At 45.0% G+C, this 16,583-nt stretch overlaps 1 protein-coding gene across 6 annotated transcripts in view; it reads left to right on the top strand.

Moving 5' to 3' along the window:
* Positions 1–6,281: 6,281 nt before the first annotated feature.
* The window catches only part of USP2 (ubiquitin specific peptidase 2), a 29,246-nt gene continuing 18,944 nt past the window's right edge, over positions 6,282–16,583 (top strand). For 2 of the 6 annotated variants that reach the window (XM_031960140.1, XM_031960139.1), the window contains exons 1-3: positions 6,892–7,127; positions 7,312–7,505; positions 14,484–15,280. In XM_031960140.1, the coding sequence (XP_031816000.1) occupies positions 14,525–15,280 (756 nt within the window). In that variant the 5' untranslated portion in view covers positions 6,892–7,127; positions 7,312–7,505; positions 14,484–14,524. Of the gene's footprint in view, positions 6,678–6,874; positions 7,128–7,311; positions 7,506–14,483; positions 15,281–16,583 lie in introns of those variants that run through there. The other 4 variants (XM_031960136.1, XM_031960137.1, XM_031960135.1 and 1 more) reach the window with 4 other exon arrangements.

The following is a 16,583-nucleotide window of genomic DNA, read 5'->3' as shown; positions in this document are numbered from 1 at the left end:
TATAGCAAAAGAATATATATATTTCTCTGCACCAATGGAATTTTTACAAAATTTGACTATATACTAAAGAGATATTGCCAACAAATGCAAAAGGAAAGAAACAGCAATATATCCTTTGTAGATCACCAAGCAATATAAATAGAGATTGGTTCAGGGATCACAAACAAAAGATACAGATTCATATAAAGGCTTAAAAGGAAATCTTAAATAATGATCTGGTCAAAGAACAAATGGTAGAAATAATAACTATGTAAAAGAAAACGATAATGATGAAATAACATACTAAAATTTCTGGGATGTAGCTAATGCAGTTCTCAAGGGAGAAAAGTATATGCTTAACATCATACATTAGCAAAATAGAAGAGAAAATTAATGACCTATATATGCATTCTTAAAAATTAGAAAATCAATGACTCAAACATTTTTAATTTTCTAAATATATACATATATATATTATTTCCCCCAATTACATGTAAAATAATTTAAACTTTCATTTCTTAAAATTTTGGATTCCAAATTCTCTCCTTCCTTCTCAACCCTCATCCTCATTGAGAAGGCAAGTAATTTAACATAATTAAAAATATGCAGTCATGCAAAATATATTTACATACTAGTCATGCTGTGAAAAAAACTTACTAAAAAGAAAAAAAAGAAAGTTTAAAAAAAAAGTATGCCTCAATCTGCATTCAGACTCCATCAGTTCCTTCTCTGGAGATGAATAGCATTTTTCTTCATATGTCCTTAGAATTATCTTGAATCATAGAATATTAGAATGAGAATAGCTAAGTTTTTTCACATCATACAATATTGCTGTTACTATGTACAGTATTTTCCTGGTTCTGCGCTCTTCACTTTGCATCATTTCATATAAATCTGCCAAATATCTCTGAGTATCATGCTTGAATGATTCCAAAATTTTAAACAAAATCTCATCAAAAAGATTACATCAATTTATCTAAGAAATCATTCATTATAATCAAGTGAGTTTTATGTCAGGGATACAAAGATGGTTCAATATTTAGAAAACAACTAAAATAATTAACCATCTTAACTAGGGGAGAAGATGGGGCACATTCTGGAATCAAAAAAACCTGAGTTCAAAACTGGTCTCAGACACTCACTAGTAGTGTAACTAAGCAAATCATTTAACCCTGTTTGTTTCAATTTCCTCATCTGCAAAATGAGCTGGAAAAAATGGCAAACAATTCCAGTATTTCTGCAAGAAAATCCCAAATGGGTCATGAAGAGTAGGACATGACTGTACAACAATCATTAAAAATCAAAATGTACAAAACTACATAAAATTTCAATAGATATCGAAAAAGCTTTTGACAAAGTACAGCATTCTTTTAAACCTACAAAGTGCTGGTCTAGAGAGACCTTTTTAAAAAAAAAAATAAAAAGCATTTATGTAAAACCAAAAGTACCATATAGAATGGAGATGTACCAGAACATTTTCCAGTAATAAAAAGCAAAACAAAGATGTCCATCCTCCCCATTATAATCTGATATAGTCCTGGAAATGATAGCAACAACACAAGAGAAAGTCAAGGAATGAAGATAAGTTAAAGAAAAAAAAAAGATAAAACTATCCCTATTTGTCAATGATATGGTGGCTAACTTGGAAAACCCTAGGGAGTCAGCAAAATATTGAGACAATACCTGCAGCAAAGTTGTAGGCTATAAAATAAATCCTCAAAAAGCAACAGTATTTCTATGTAATAATAACAAAACACAATAAGCAGTAAAAGAAGCAACATCTCTATCCAAAATAATCTGGAAATCAACCTATGAAAGTATGCATAAGATTTGTAAATGTTCAATTATAAAATTCTCCTTAAAGAAATTTTTAAAACCTAAATAGAATTATTTATTGCTCATGACTAGGCAGTGTCACAATAACAAAAGTGACAATACTATTAAAATTAATTTACATTTATTAAGTTATACCAATCAAACTAAAGGGGATACTTTATAAAACTTGGATAAAATAATAACAAAATGTATTTGGAAAAAACAAAAGATTTAAAATATCAAGGGAAATGGTGAAAAGAAATAAGGATGAAGGGGGAATAGCAATTTTAGATCATAGATTATATTATAAAGCAACAGTCAACAAAACTATCTGGTACTGATTAAAGAATAGAGAGATAAATAAACAGAAGAAACTAAAAAATACAGATTCAGAAACAAGATAACTCAGTGTTTGATAAAGTGAAAAACATAAATTACCTAAGAAAAAGCTCCCTGTTCTATAAAAACTACTTGGAAAACTGGAAAGCAGTTTGGCAATCTAATCCATTGGACCAGCATCTTACACAACATTCCACAATACATTCTAAACAGATATGAGACCTTAATATTAATGAAGGTTATATTAAGGGTTTCTCTCCCCTTATTCCCCCCCCCAGCCCTCTATAAAATATTATTTATCATATGAGATGGCTCACTGGAAGGAGAGGGGAGGAATAGCATGGAATTTTATGGTTATGGAAGAAAAAGAAAATATTAATAAAAATTTATTTTAAAAATATTAGAAAAGAAAGACTAGAACCCCAGGTCTATTCTCATTAAACCATGTGACAAAAACCATGGATCATACTTTCTTCCTTTCTACCAGAAGTATGCTTATATAAAAAAAAAGTTTAGCTGTTACTCCAGAAAATATATATATATATATATATATATATATATATACACTTTTATATATACTTTTAATATTTATTAAATATTAATTGTTTTATTAATATTAATAATTCTTAATTAAATATTAATATATACACTTTTAAATTTAATCTACATTAGCATTTTCTTCATCACTTCCTTACTCTAAAATTGATAAAACAATCAAAATAAATCAAGTCCTGATTTGTAGGGTTTACTGATTTTCAAGATGTAAATGCTCACACTGAAAATATAAAGATCTGTTCCCTATAGCTGATAGGAACTGGCTTCAGCACACCCCTGCCTCCCACCCAGAAGCTCCCATTTTGGATTCTCTTAATAGAAGCTGCCATTCAACAATTAATTGAAGAAACAAAAAATGTTTAGTAAGGAAATGGGAAGACAAGAGGAATGATCACTAGCTTCAGTTATTTGAAAGCTATCATAGGGAAGAAAATACCCTAATTCTAGAGGACAGAACTTATACATATGTGTGAAAGTTACAGTAAGACAAATTTGAGCTTTCCTTTTTTTTTTTCTTTTTTTCCTTTACAAAGAACCTTCTAACAAAGCAGACCAAACAAATGATTTAGAATAGGGAACTCCCTGACATTTGAAGTTTTCAAGAAAAGCCAGTGAGGTTAATCACCTTTCTCACATGCCTTACAGGGGATTCTTGTGGTTAGTTTAGAAATTGAAATAATGACCTCTTAACTCTTAAAGGTTCCAGTTGGTCAGTAAACCATTTATTAAGTGTCTCAGGCATTAAGCTAAGAATTCTAGGATTCTACCTACCCTTGTGACTTGTAATTTAATCCACTCAGTTCCTCAATGACACCACACTGTCCTAACTGATACAAAAAGCAGTAGGGATCAAGCCATGGTCCACTTTATCTGTTGAAACTTTTAACCCAAACAATTCTTCACATCCCATTGGATCTTTTGTCCCATTCACCCCTCATTTTACCATACATCCTGAAACACCACTACATACAAATCTGTGTTCCCTCTTACTTCAATATTTTCCAGCCATCTCATGGATTCACAACTATCTTGAGATACTTCTACCCTGATTGGCTCAAGGAATAGGAAAAGGGGAGGTCTCAGGTCCTAAATTAATAATTGACTACCTCTATTAGTTCTGGAAAACCCCAGAAGTGTGTCACTTCATTCTACCCAGCTTCTCTATAGTTTCCTCAACTACCTATCTACTTCCTACTGTCTTTCTTTCTCATCATCTCAAGTTCTGGAACCACAAATCATGATTAAATTAATTCTATCATTTGTTGCTTCAAGACTATATAGCCTCATTAAAGATGCCCACCATTCTACTATGTATGTGTTCTCACATTTTAGAATGTAAGCTCCTTGCTGTGAATTAGTCATTCTGGAAAACTATTTGGAAACTATATCCCAAAAGTCACTAAACTGTACAAACCTTTTGACCCAATAAAACTATCCAAAGCCGATACCAGATAAGAGATAAAAGAAAAGAGGAAAAGTACCAAATATTTATAGCAGTCCTTTTTGAAGTAGCCAAAAATTAGAAGCTAAGAAGCTGTTCTCCTATTGGAGAAGGGAGAAATCATGGTTTATGTATGTGATGGAATATTATTGTGTCATAAGGTATGATAAAAATGAACAGTTTCAGAGGAAATTCTGAAGACCTCTGTGAAGAGCATAGAAATGGAATTCACATAAAATTCATACAATGACAAGAACTTAGAAAAACTTTAGAACTTTGATTAATAGAATGACAAACTATGAGTCCAAAGGGATGGAGATACTGTATCATTTCATGCCAGAGATTTAAAATTCAGAATAAAACATGTAAATTTAGATATGGCCAATGTGGAATTTATTTTTCTAGACCACGCATGCTCATGATGAAGATTTTGTTGGTGAGAGGGTGTTGTGGTGGTGGTGGGATTCAATTTGGGAGGCAGTGAGTGGGACAGATTATGAATGCATTTTAAATATTTTTAATGTAGAATCAGTCAAAAAAATTTACTAGCCATCTACTAAGTGCCCAATAGTGCCAGGCCCTCAAACAATTTACAGTTTACTGAGTCAATCAATACTCTGCACTCAGTCTCTGCACTAAAGAAATTCACATCTCCTGAAGAAAGTAAACTGCTTAAGGTTAGGGATATTTGTTTTTGGTGTCCTACACCTAGTGTTTAGTACTGAATCTATCTAATAGGTATTAGTGTTGGTAGCACTGGCCTTTTCCTTCTCCAGCTTATTTTATTGAAGAGAAAAGGGAGGTAAAAAGTATTAAGCAATTTTCCCAGAGCCATATTGTTAAAAGGAGGACTCTGAGAACTGGTTAGAGTGCAGGATCTGGAATCAATAAGACTCATCTTCCTGAGTTTCATATTCCAGTGTCTTTACCTAGGATGCGGTCAGGAAAAGTGTACAGGATAGAAAAAAAATGACTGAGCAACAACTTCCTGACTCCAGGTCCAGCACTCTGACCACCGTACCATCTAGCAGCCCCAGCCTACAACTCGCTATTACTACTGTCCCACCTACTATAATCACTAGTAAGCACTCAAAAATGTTTTCATTCATTCATTCCAACAAAATATACCAGGTCATTGTGTAGGCCCCGTTGCCTGAAGAGTGAAAGTAAATAGCAGTTGTTGCCGACCTGGTCAGAAACCCTGATCTTTTATGAATAGGTAACAGAGGCCATTCCCTGCCTCCTTTCTTACCTAGCCTCAAACTGAGACCTATGGACTAAGACCTTGGCTTAAAAAGACCAAGGTGTCTTTTTGTATCATTGTATCAGGGCCATTTCCAGTGCACTGGACCCAGATGGTTCTGGAGAGGGAAGTGAGGCAGGTGACCTTACACAGTCCTCCCTCACTTGCGAGTCAGGGCACCACCTCCTGAAGTCTTGGTCTTCTTCGAAGACAAATAGCAACAACAATCTCTAGCATTACCTTTGCTTCTGAATGGGGGGCAGGGGGGTAGTTTTAAAGGGGATGATACCTGTAAAAGGTGTGTCAAGATGTGAGAAAGGCAAGCCATTGATTCTTCTATGGCTTACCACTCCTGGATCCTCTCCAACTCAAAAACCCTTCCTGGACCACTAATAACGTATGTTGCGAACCTGCGAGAGGGCAGCGACTCTTACGTTTGCATTCGGTTTCCACAGTGCTTCATACGAGCAAGTCCTTCATAATTTTCTTTCTTTCAGAGAGGACAGAATCTCTGACGGATGGTGAATGAGAGTATCCACGCTCCCGTCCTCTGCCCGTCTTTCCTAAGGTGAGGGAGCTTCCCTCGCTGAGCGCCGCCTCATTTTTCTGAGAACTTTCAATGAGACCGTTTACATCCAGGGGGGGGGGGGGGGGGATCTGGCATCTCCCGGAGGGGGGAAGGGAAGGCTGAGCCCAGAGCAACGAAAGACCACCCGACCGAGAGGAAAGCACCCGAGGAGCCGGGCAACTTTGTTGCTTGTGAGAGGGCCACCCGGGCGCATCCCAGAGACGCAGCGCTGGCCCCCCCCATAATTTGCAAAACGAGAGGGTGGAACCAGATGACCTTTAAGTGCATTTCTGGCTCTCCTCCAAGACCCTTACGCGCCCTGTCCTTCCTCTCCCTCTGCAACGTTCTCTCCCCCCTCCTCCTGCCTCTACCCGCTCCAGCCCGCGTGCTTCTCTTCCACGTGGTTCTGTTTACATCAGTTGCCCGGGAAACCCAGGCTGGGAGGAGCTCCATCAGGTCACAATAAAAAGGAGCCAATGGGCGCTCTAGGTCTCAGTGACGGAGGCACGCACGGGGACGTCCTGGAACGGCGAATGGCGATTGCCCACTGAGCGGCGCTGTTCTCCCGGGGAGGGCTTCCCTGGCCCCTGGCGGAGGCGGAGAGAGGCGGGCGGGAGCCTGGGCCGGAGAGCCCCCTGCGTCAGCTGTTGCTCACGGCGCCGCGCCAGGGTCGGGCGGGACTTAGCCGCAGCTCCATGCCTGCTCTCGGCTTCCCACAGCCGCCCTCGGAGAGCCAGGTAGGTGCCCCCTGCTCGGGGCGGGGCGGGGGCCGGGGCGCGGGTCCGCTGTGCCGCCTCCCGTGCCGGTCCGGGGCGCCGCGGGCGGCGTGTGCCCGGGCAGCTTTCAGAGGGGGGCGCTGCGCCGTAGCCCCCATTGTGACAAGAAGCTTCTGTGCGGCTCACTTGCCGCCCCCTCCGGGGGGCTTTCTCGGGGGAGGGGGAGAAGGAGAGACAGACAGAGGCGATAGTGAGGGCTGCCAGCGGGGGCGGGCGGCGGTTACCTAGTGGAAGAGAGTTCCTGCCAGTCTCTGACCAGAAGAGGTACCTTCCTAGCCGCCCCCCGACCCAAGATGTAAACTTCCCAGGATGAGCTCTCTCCCAGCAATACTCGTTTATATAGCGCTTGAAGGCGGGCGGCGCCCCCCTCCTGCCCCTCTCCCGTAGGGCTCTACGCCCGCCTTTCGGCCGGTGAGAGCTGCGTCTCAGGGCTGGGGAAGAGTGGGGGTCGGGGGTGGGCGCTCAGATTCGGAAACTCCCCGTGGCCCAGGTTGTCCTGAGGCTGTAGAGTTGGGGAGAGAGAGAGGGAGAGGAAAACTTGGAGAAGGGATCAGGTGGTTGGGACAGCTGAAACTCAACCTCTTTGATGCTGTAGATTCGTGCCTACTTGGGGTCAGGGAATGAGGACTGGAATGAGGGCCTGAGCGCATCATCAGGACCCGGTGCTGAGTCAGTGGCATCAGCGGGGACAGGGTGGAGACGGGTGCCCTGAGACACCTACATGAAGGTGGGATGCACCAAGGACTGTGAAAATCTTGGGGAGCAAGATGGACAAAAAGGCCTAGAAAGGTGAGAAATGCCATTCTTTTCTGCTATATCTGGTATAAAGGTGGAGCCCTACAAATTTGGGCACATTTTCTATAGCAAGGGGAGGCCTCAGTGGGGCAGTTGTCTAACCCCCCCTCCCCTTTCTTCTCTACCTATGTTCCTTTTTCTGCCAGAACTCAGGTCTGATCTGTCTTGGACTGGCCCTTGTGACTTAGTGGTAACATTCCCCTTTCTGTCCCCAAAAGAGATAAACACATCAACCTGCCAGGGTGGGCAGTTGTCTAATCACCTGCCAGGGCCCTTGTACTTTTCCCACTTTTTTAAGCTTGAAGAAAACAGCAGTGGTCTGAGCCCCTGGATGGATGCTTGACGTCTCCTTGACTCGGCATCCTGGGAATTTGTTCAGCCTACTTTGTACCCTGGTATGGCAGTGGAACCGATCCTGCCCTGGTTATGAGAACCAAGGGATTTACAGGTTGATGCATAAAAGAAAGCTTTGGAGTTGCTTTTTAACTTTAGAAGAAGCAGGGCTCTCTTTTCTTCCTAGAAATCTGTGACCTGCCGGTAATTTCGGTCCTATGCCTCCTTTCACCCTGAGCTACCATCAGCGCCCCCCCCACACCTGTTCCCTTCCCTCTTTTTTTTTTTTGTACTGAACCCCTTCTACCACTTCTTACTGCGCCCTTCCCCAATTCCCTTTGATGTCACCCCCCCCCCATATACATCTAGCACCTGCTCATTAGAGGCAGTCCTACCCCACCCCACCTCCTATTGGGTGGGCATGGCACTGCCCCTTTAAGTTGCTCTGGATCCTGGAATGTGAGTGAATTGCAGTAGCCATCCCTGTGAGGTCAGATAAGATGCTATATATATCAGAGCCAGTAACCTGAGCCCCGGATTACCCAGCCTGGAGTCAGGCTTCACTCCTCCACTCTCCACTCCATCCCATGCCCCGCTGGGGAAGGAAAGGCCCCCAGAGTCCTGATCAAACCCTTTCCTCTGGACACAGGTCAGTGGCTACTCCCCTATGCGTCTAAACATACATAGTTGCTGCTGCCTGGTGCCTGTCCTGCTAGTAGGCCTGGAGGAATGGTGGGGGAGGGGGTGGCGGGTATAGGTAGCAGAAGATAATCCATCTACCTAGCCAGGTCTGGTGCTGTGAGCCAGGACAAGACTTTAGGAGATGGAGAGCAGAGGAGAGAAAGTATCTGGCCAAGGAATGGAAAGAATCAGTTAGGAAATAGACTTAGGGGACCTCTTCTTCAGGATTTTTCCATATTTCCTAAAATGCCAGGAGTACCATCTTATGTTTATGGTAGTAATGAAGCAAGTTTGGGAATATTGAGGCAGTGATCAGGGGCACTAGCGACATTTTTATTTTGAGGCAGTGATCGGGGGCACTAGCGCCATTTTTGTTTTGAGGCAATGATTGGGGGCACTAGCGCCATTTTTGTTTTGAGGCAATGATTGGGGGCACTAGCGCCATTTTTGTTTTCTCTGGAAAATATGAAGATATGCTTCCCAACTAAGATATTACCCTGGGCCCACATACTTATCTTCTTCAGTTATTTAGTGTAAAAGCCTTCATCTGATCTTTGGGTCCCACTTCCTCACTTTCCCCACCAGGGCCCTAGGAAACTTGTAGGAAACATTAAGAAGGCTGCATTTTTCTTACTGATTCTTTCCCTCTTCCCCCTCAAGGACGCAGACTTTGTTAATCATATAGGATATAATGGGCTAGACCCTGATAGACATATAGCTTTCCAGAAGAAGGTGAGAGCAGGCTGGAATTAGAGGAGGAAATCTGAGAATAAACAGAACCCTTGACCAGTGAGAATATAAATTCACCATCCCCCCCCCCCCCTCTTCTCTACCTATGTTCCTTTTTCTGCCAGAACTCAGATCTGATCTGATTTGGACTGGCCCTTGTGACTTAGTGGTAACATTCCCCTTTCTGTCCCCAAAAGAGATAAACACAATAGTCTGGCTTCTTTCTTACCCCCCACCCCACATGCCCTCCATAGAAGGCACATTAGCCTGACCACATTCCAATCCCGTTAGCAAGTAGCTTTAGGAAGCTGTGAGGTCATTGCTGAGGAGGCCCCCAAGCACCTGGTATGGGGAAGGTCAGGGACATAGCTCATCCTACACAGGGCACCAGTATACCTGAGCAAGGACTTGATCCCTCTGTGGAGATTTCCCATGAACCTTTCCTTGAAATCTCTATCCCAAACCAAGAACAACAGATCATGGGATTCATTTGGCCTGGAAATTACCAGGAGGTGCTTATATATAGAACAGATCAAGGGTTGGTAGAAATGGCAGCCGGGGCATAGGATGCTTCTCACCCTCCCTTACCCTTGGGGCTGGGAGTGCTTGGGATTCCCACTGAGTAAGTCACTGCCCTGGCTGGACAGGTTGGGGAACCCTTCGAGTAAGGGACAGGAAGTGACAATGGCCTATGCACGCGGGCCGGCTGTTCTGGGGGTGACAGGGTTAATTGTAACCCTTGAGTCATCTAATTAATTTGTTGGCACCTTGGAGGCAAGGGTTGTGGGTGGGAGACCCATGGCAGTGTCTGGAGAACTCCTAGCTATGTCCAGGATGCTTATGGCATGGGCATCATGAGGGAGATTGGCACTACGAGTGAAATGGAGTCTTCCTGGATGATATCTTGACTGATCAGTATTGTTCTGAGGCTCAGGTTGCTCCCGGCTTCACTTTCACCTGCCTGCTGGTGGAAAATCTGAAGGGCTGTCTTCCACAGGGGCCTCCTGCCCCCTCTCAGCTACGCAGACTATGGACCAGGAAGATGGCAGCCTCCCTGAGACCTTGGTAGTTTCCTTGTAGCCACAACTCCAAAGAAAGCTAGCCCTTTCATTGTCCGAGACAGAGGGGAGACAAGGGGCTACGAAGCACTGAGGCCAGGGAAGGGGACACTGCTGCCCCTCCTTAGGGAAAGCACTTGGCCTAAATGCTCCAGAAGGACCTTATCCCTTCTGAAGAAACATGGGAGTGACCCAGCTCCAAAGAGGATAGAAGCTTAGCTAGAGAGTTCTGGCAGTTAGAAAGAGAACCCTGCAATCTGGAGAGATGGAGCAAGGGAAAAGTACCCTGAGCTAGGGCAACTTGGCTGCCCAGTGTGTCCAGAGTGACTGGCACCACGGGAGGTGCCCGTCTGCCAGGAGCTGCATGTCAGTACTTGCCAACCCAGAATAAACAAGAGGAGGAGATGGATAAGGGGGGCCCATACTGGGGGTGAGAGAGATCCCAGCCAATAGGATCTTTTCTTACTGCCCCATGAAAGGGCCATTCAGTACTGGTGGTTCCTGTGGCAACAAGGAGACTCATAGCCATGTGAGGCACTCTATCCTGTAGGAGGAGGCCAAGCACCCTCCTCCTGCCATACCTCTGCCACCCTCCAGGGATACCCCTAAGCCAGGTAATGCCCAAGAGAGCCAACATGAACTAGTCTTCTCCTCTGGACCAGAGTTAGCGGGGGCTGGGGCTAGAAAGTACCCTGTAGCCTCAGCCCAGACCAGTGCCCTCCTAGACATGATGCCATCAGGTTTCCAAGAAGAGGTATAGATGTTTGTGCATTGTAGGGAGGGAGAATGCTTAGGTTACTACACAACCAACTGCCCAGAGGGCAGAACTGCCCCAACCCAAATAATTAAACTAGTGTGAAAATGAGAATGTATAAATCCCCTGGGATTCCATTAGTGCAGGGGTTCTTCACTTTGTTTGAACCATGGAATTTTTTGGCAGTCATTCTGGGTGAAGCCTTTAGAGTTCTTCTCAGAACCATATTTTTAAATGGATCAAATAAATTACACAAGATTTCTAAGGAAACCAATTATAGTTAAATAAAGATATTTTTCCCACCCAAGTTCATGGAACTTATGAAACCTAGGGTCTGTGAACCCCAAATTAGGAGCCCTTGCACTAAAGAAAAGAAACTGTTTTTATTTTGGGTTATTGGGTTGGAGGGGAAAGAGAGACATGAATTTTGAATTCCTGTTTCAGCAGCCCCATCTGTCCCAGCTATATCCCAGTGCTCTCAGACCATCTCAGAAGCATCCTCTGAGGCCTCCCAAAAAGCCAGTGTTATAAGACAGTCCATCAAATTTCAGAGCTTGTAACAATGGCCTACAGAATACCAATGTGATGGTGGTAGTAATGGTGGTGGTAAAGCTGCTGGAGAGGAGCCATGAGCTCATCCCCCAAAGAATGAGACATTGCCATGTCTGAATGGCTGCCTCGTTTAAGGGGGCTGGGCTCTTGATGCCTGGAGTTTCTCTGACATTGAATTATTGATGGAGTTCTCTAGAAGTGAAATAGAGCAGGACTGGACCAACTTCCCTCTTCCCCCACCATTCTCTCTTTCTCCTTTAATAAAACCCTTCTATCTGCCTCTTCTTCCTTATGGACTGAAAAGGGGGAGAAAACCTGCCCTGCCCTGATCTGCCCTGAGAGAGGGGAATTTGTATATAATGAATAAAGAGACTGGTGAGAGAAAACTCAGCAGCTGGAATGGATGAGACTCTTTGGTGATAACCCTGGGACATAAATCTTGAGATCCAAGTGCCTTTTGGATATTAGCTCTATGCGCAGGGCAGGGCTATCCCTTTAAACCCCTCATTTAGATACTTTTGCAGCTGCTGCCAAAATATATACCCCCTCCCACAAGGCTGGTTTCCTAGAGATCTCAGACAAGCCTGAAATATTTGAGGCTTGGCCTTAATTTCAAAGGGGGCTGGGCTCTGAGACCTTCAAATGCCCAGGAGAGGAGGGGGGAAAGCTAGACAGAATCAATGCCTACTATATCTCACCAGTACCTTCCACCACAACTATCCCAGTACTCCCTGGCTGATCTTATCAGGAGGCAGAACTGGCAACCAACTGGACAAGCTAACAGAAAAAGCAGAATTAGGACAGCTCTGGAGGGAGGAATGGGCAGACCATTTATCATTAGTAGAAGAGGAGAAATAGAAGAGAATCAATACAGCCAAAAGAAAGAAACCCAGAGTCCTGATTTCCTGGCTGTTTCGCAAAGAGCTCCCAGATAGCCTTCAAGGAAAAAGGGGTGTGAGCATCCACTAACACACCCAGTTGCTTTGATCTCCTGTCCTGTCAGCACTTTTCTCTCCCTAGTTCCTTTGGCAAGAAAGACTGGTCCTATGGGAGATAGTCTGGATGTCCTCAGTACAGGTACACTAGGAAAGGCCTCGAGCTTTAAGGGAGAGGTTGGGGCACAGTGCTGAACCAACCTGAAGATGGAGTCTAGCCCCAAGCCCTGTCCCTAGCCACCTGTTTTTTTAATAAATGCTTACTGAGACGTGTGACCTCAAGCAAATTAGATCAGCTCTGTGGGGCTCATTTTTCTGACCTGACAATTGAGGAAGGTGCATTCCATATCCTCCAATATTGAATATTTTGCATAATTCTATTTCCCACTTGTGTTAGCTATCAGAACCCAGGAAGTCAGGTGAAGCTGAGAGGAAGCCATTTGGGAAAAGAACCTTAGTCATGGAGGCAGGAGAGTTAAGCTGAGGCCCTGATATGTTCCCTGGGCTGTGTCTACCCTTTTTGTCCTCATTCAGTAAAATATTAGGAGTTAGACTAGAAAGAACATCGGCTTTGGGATCAGAGAATGGGGTTCCAGATCCCAGAAAGTCTCTCCCTTCTCTGGGTCTCATTTGGGGTGGGGTGGGATGGACTAAATGCTTCTAAGTGTCTGTCCATTTCTGACTGCAATCCTATGATCTCTCCTATCCCCACTGGACCAAACACTGGGTCCTGCAGGGGAGAAGGCAAGGCTGGCTGCACTACTGGATTTCTGCCTCTAGGGGACTCCTTTGCCCAAGCCAAACCCTGGCGTCTCCGCTGGAGGTTCTCGGAGGTGTTCACTGAAACCCTTCCAGCCGTCCACTATAGGATGCTCTACTGGGCTTGGCCTGAATGCTAGGTAAAAGAGCCCCAGAGGTTAGGCCGGGCTACTGGTTCTGGTACTGCCTGGACTCTGGCAGTGCCGAGACTGAAAGAACATTGGACTTAAGCGTTCAGAGGATCATGGATCTGGAGTTGGAGGGATCCTGAGAGGCTCTCCAGGCCTCGGCTTTCATTTTTACAAATGAGGAAAATGAGATCCAGGGATTTCCAGGGCTAGAGTCATGCAGGCAATAAGCATCTAAGTTAGGAGACCTGGATTATGGTTCCTGGGCCTGCCACCCACGAGCTTTGTGGCTTCCTCCCTGAGCCCCATTTTCTCCATCTCTAAAATAAAACAATTGGATTGCTAAAATGTTTCTAACATTCTATGATTCTAAGATGGGTTAAGCTCATCTGTCATGCCAGGGCTGGACTCATGGCTTATATCAGAAGGATGCTTCTTCTACCCTCAAAGGGACATGTGTCTGCTGTCTCCTGAGTGGAGTGTCTTGGAATCCTTAGTTTAAAAGGAAAGTTTCGACAACCCCCTTTAACTCCATCAGCTCCTCCAGGAAACTTATCTAAGAGCATGGCTAGGAATGGGACTTTATGTGGGACTGTGTGTGTCATGGAGGGGACTAGGGCTGAGTTGTGTGTGTGTGTGTGTGTGTGTGTGTGTGTGTGTGTGTGTGTGTCTCTAACTGTAAGATTAAAAGGTGGCCTCTCTAAGTAATAAATCACTCTGAGACTGTCAGAGCTGAATGGGTCCTAGAGATCATTGCATCCAGCCTTGAGGAGAGGGAGGCCCAGAAAGAGTTAAGTGACTTGCCCATAATCAGTTAGCTAATCTCATTATTTTAGAGTCATGTCATATGTCTGTGTGTATCTTTGTGCATTCATGTCTCAGTGTACAAATCTGATAGGTGGTCTATGTTTTGGTTGCAATTGAGAGCTCAGACAGAGGCCCAGCTGAGGAGAGGGATGTGAAGGGGATAGATGGGAATGGGGGGGGGGAGGGCCCCTAGTCCTAGAAGGCTGTCTTTGACAGCTGCTTCCCTTCTCTTACAGCCCATGCCGCTCCCAGCCCCCACTGAGCTTCACCCTGAAGGATGTCCCAGCTCTCCTCCACCCTGAAGCGCTACACAGATTCATCACGCTACACAGACACCCCTTATTCAAAGTCCAGCTATGGGACCTATACCCCTTCCTCCTATGGAGCCAACTTGGCTGCATCCTTCCTGGAGAAGGAGAAACTCAGCTTCAAGCCAGCACATCCCTCTGGATTTCTCAACACCCGACCCCGTACCTATGGCCCTGCCTCCCTCCTGGACTATGACCGAGGCCGTCCCATGCTGAGGTCGGAGGTCGGAGGTAGCAAAAGAGGGGAGAGCCAAAGCAGGATCAGTGAGCGGCCTTCTGGGAGTGGACTCAATGGAGGTAGCAACATGCCTTATGGAATGCCCAGCGGGTCTCTCAACTACTTGCCTGTAAATCCCCGGGACCAGGTAGTGCCCCTGACCCAGAAGAAGTCTAACAGTCACTTGGACCTGGCCCGAGATTTCTCTGGCCTCCGGACCACAGATACCTATAGGATGGATCCTGGGCCAGGGCGGAGCCCAATGCTTGCCCGGACCCGAAAGGAGTTGTGTGCCCTACAGGGGCTGTACCAGGCGGCCAGTCGATCAGAGTACCTATCGGACTACTTGGAGAACTACGGGCGCAAGGGTAATGTCAGCCAGGGGCCAACCCCAGCCCCAAGGACCCTGGAGACCCTCAGCCCCACCTACAGACCAAGTGGCCGCTATAGCCTGTGGGAAAAGGGCAAGGGCTCCAGCCCTTCCACCTCCCCAGGGCGGGATGTTATGGTGAGTTAACCCTATGGGCACCAAGGCTGGGAGGGCAGTCCCCCCAAGGGGTGGGGAGGATCACCAAGGAACTTTACGTACTGTGCTGGTTGAGATGGGCCATAAGGGTGGAAAACTTTCTAACCTCCATTGCTATCACTCCTAAGGCCTTGTTGAGGGGAGGGAGTAGGAATAGGGGGAGGGTGTCACAATATGACTAGGCTCCCTATTGGTCAGTGCTTGATGAGAGAGTGAGGAGACCTAGCCCACTCCTGTCCCTGGCTGAACCCTGGCTTCGGTAAGCTGTGTTATAGGATTGGGGAGGTAGGGGAGAGGGGAAAGGAGGAGGAGCTGGGTGACGCTCTCAGGAATGCAGAGCCTCCAGAACCACTGCTATTCTTATCCTCTCCTTTTCCGTGGAGCCTGCCAGACCCCAGGGTCTCCAAAAAACCCCACTGATTCTTCTTGACCTGTATATTAAGGCCTCAAGACCCTTTCTGGGCCAGGACCAAGTGTAGCTCCCTATCACCCCAGATCACCATCGCACCTGGAATTCCCCCACTTCTTGTTGGGTGGGAAAGAGGTCAGAAGGAAAACTTCTAGGCAAAAAGAGGGGCCAGCCTGCTTTTCAGCTGTTACTTTCTTTTTCTTCTTCCCCATTTTCACCTGGGGTCGTGTTCCCATACTTAGCTGTCTAATGAATCCCAGGTCATCAGTTGGGGAAGCCAGAGATGACAAGCTGGCTTTCAGAGTCATCTCTTTGGACAACTGGGCTTATTAAATTACTTAACTGCTGTTTCATAAATCTAAAAATGGCAGAGAAACTTCATGTGGGGCTTTGAAACATGCTCGTGACTTGTTTTGTATAGAATGCATAGGAGTTCTGAGGAAAGGACTTACGTGGAGAATATTCAAGAGTTGGTGTCACTTCTCTGTCCTCTGAACTCTTTTAGTATGTGATCTAGGACTATCATGACAGATTTTTATAAAGCCAGAATACATACAAACATAGAACATGTCATGACACTGACAGCCTGATACTCTCATCGATAAATATTTATTGGCCAGTCTCCTGTTGGGTAAACTAGACGGGTAACGCTGACTTCCTGTTGTCAAGGAGCTTATATTGTTTTTGGAAGATTGGGTGTAGATTTATAGCAGTCACCAAAATAAGATCCAAATAGTACAGAGATCAATGCTTTAGGAATTAAGACGAGGAACACATTATTGTGGACAGGATGGACAGAAAAGATTTAACTTTGTCTGGCCTTTATTTAGCGATGGGAAAGAAGGAAAAATATATAAAGCACCTATTTATTAAGCT

Source organism: Sarcophilus harrisii, chromosome 3 (assembly GCF_902635505.1).
Source record: "Sarcophilus harrisii chromosome 3, mSarHar1.11, whole genome shotgun sequence".
Classification (NCBI taxonomy): Eukaryota; Metazoa; Chordata; class Mammalia; order Dasyuromorphia; family Dasyuridae; genus Sarcophilus; species Sarcophilus harrisii.
The sequence above is the reverse complement of the archived record's forward strand: the minus strand, read 5'-3'. Positions and strand labels throughout refer to the sequence as shown.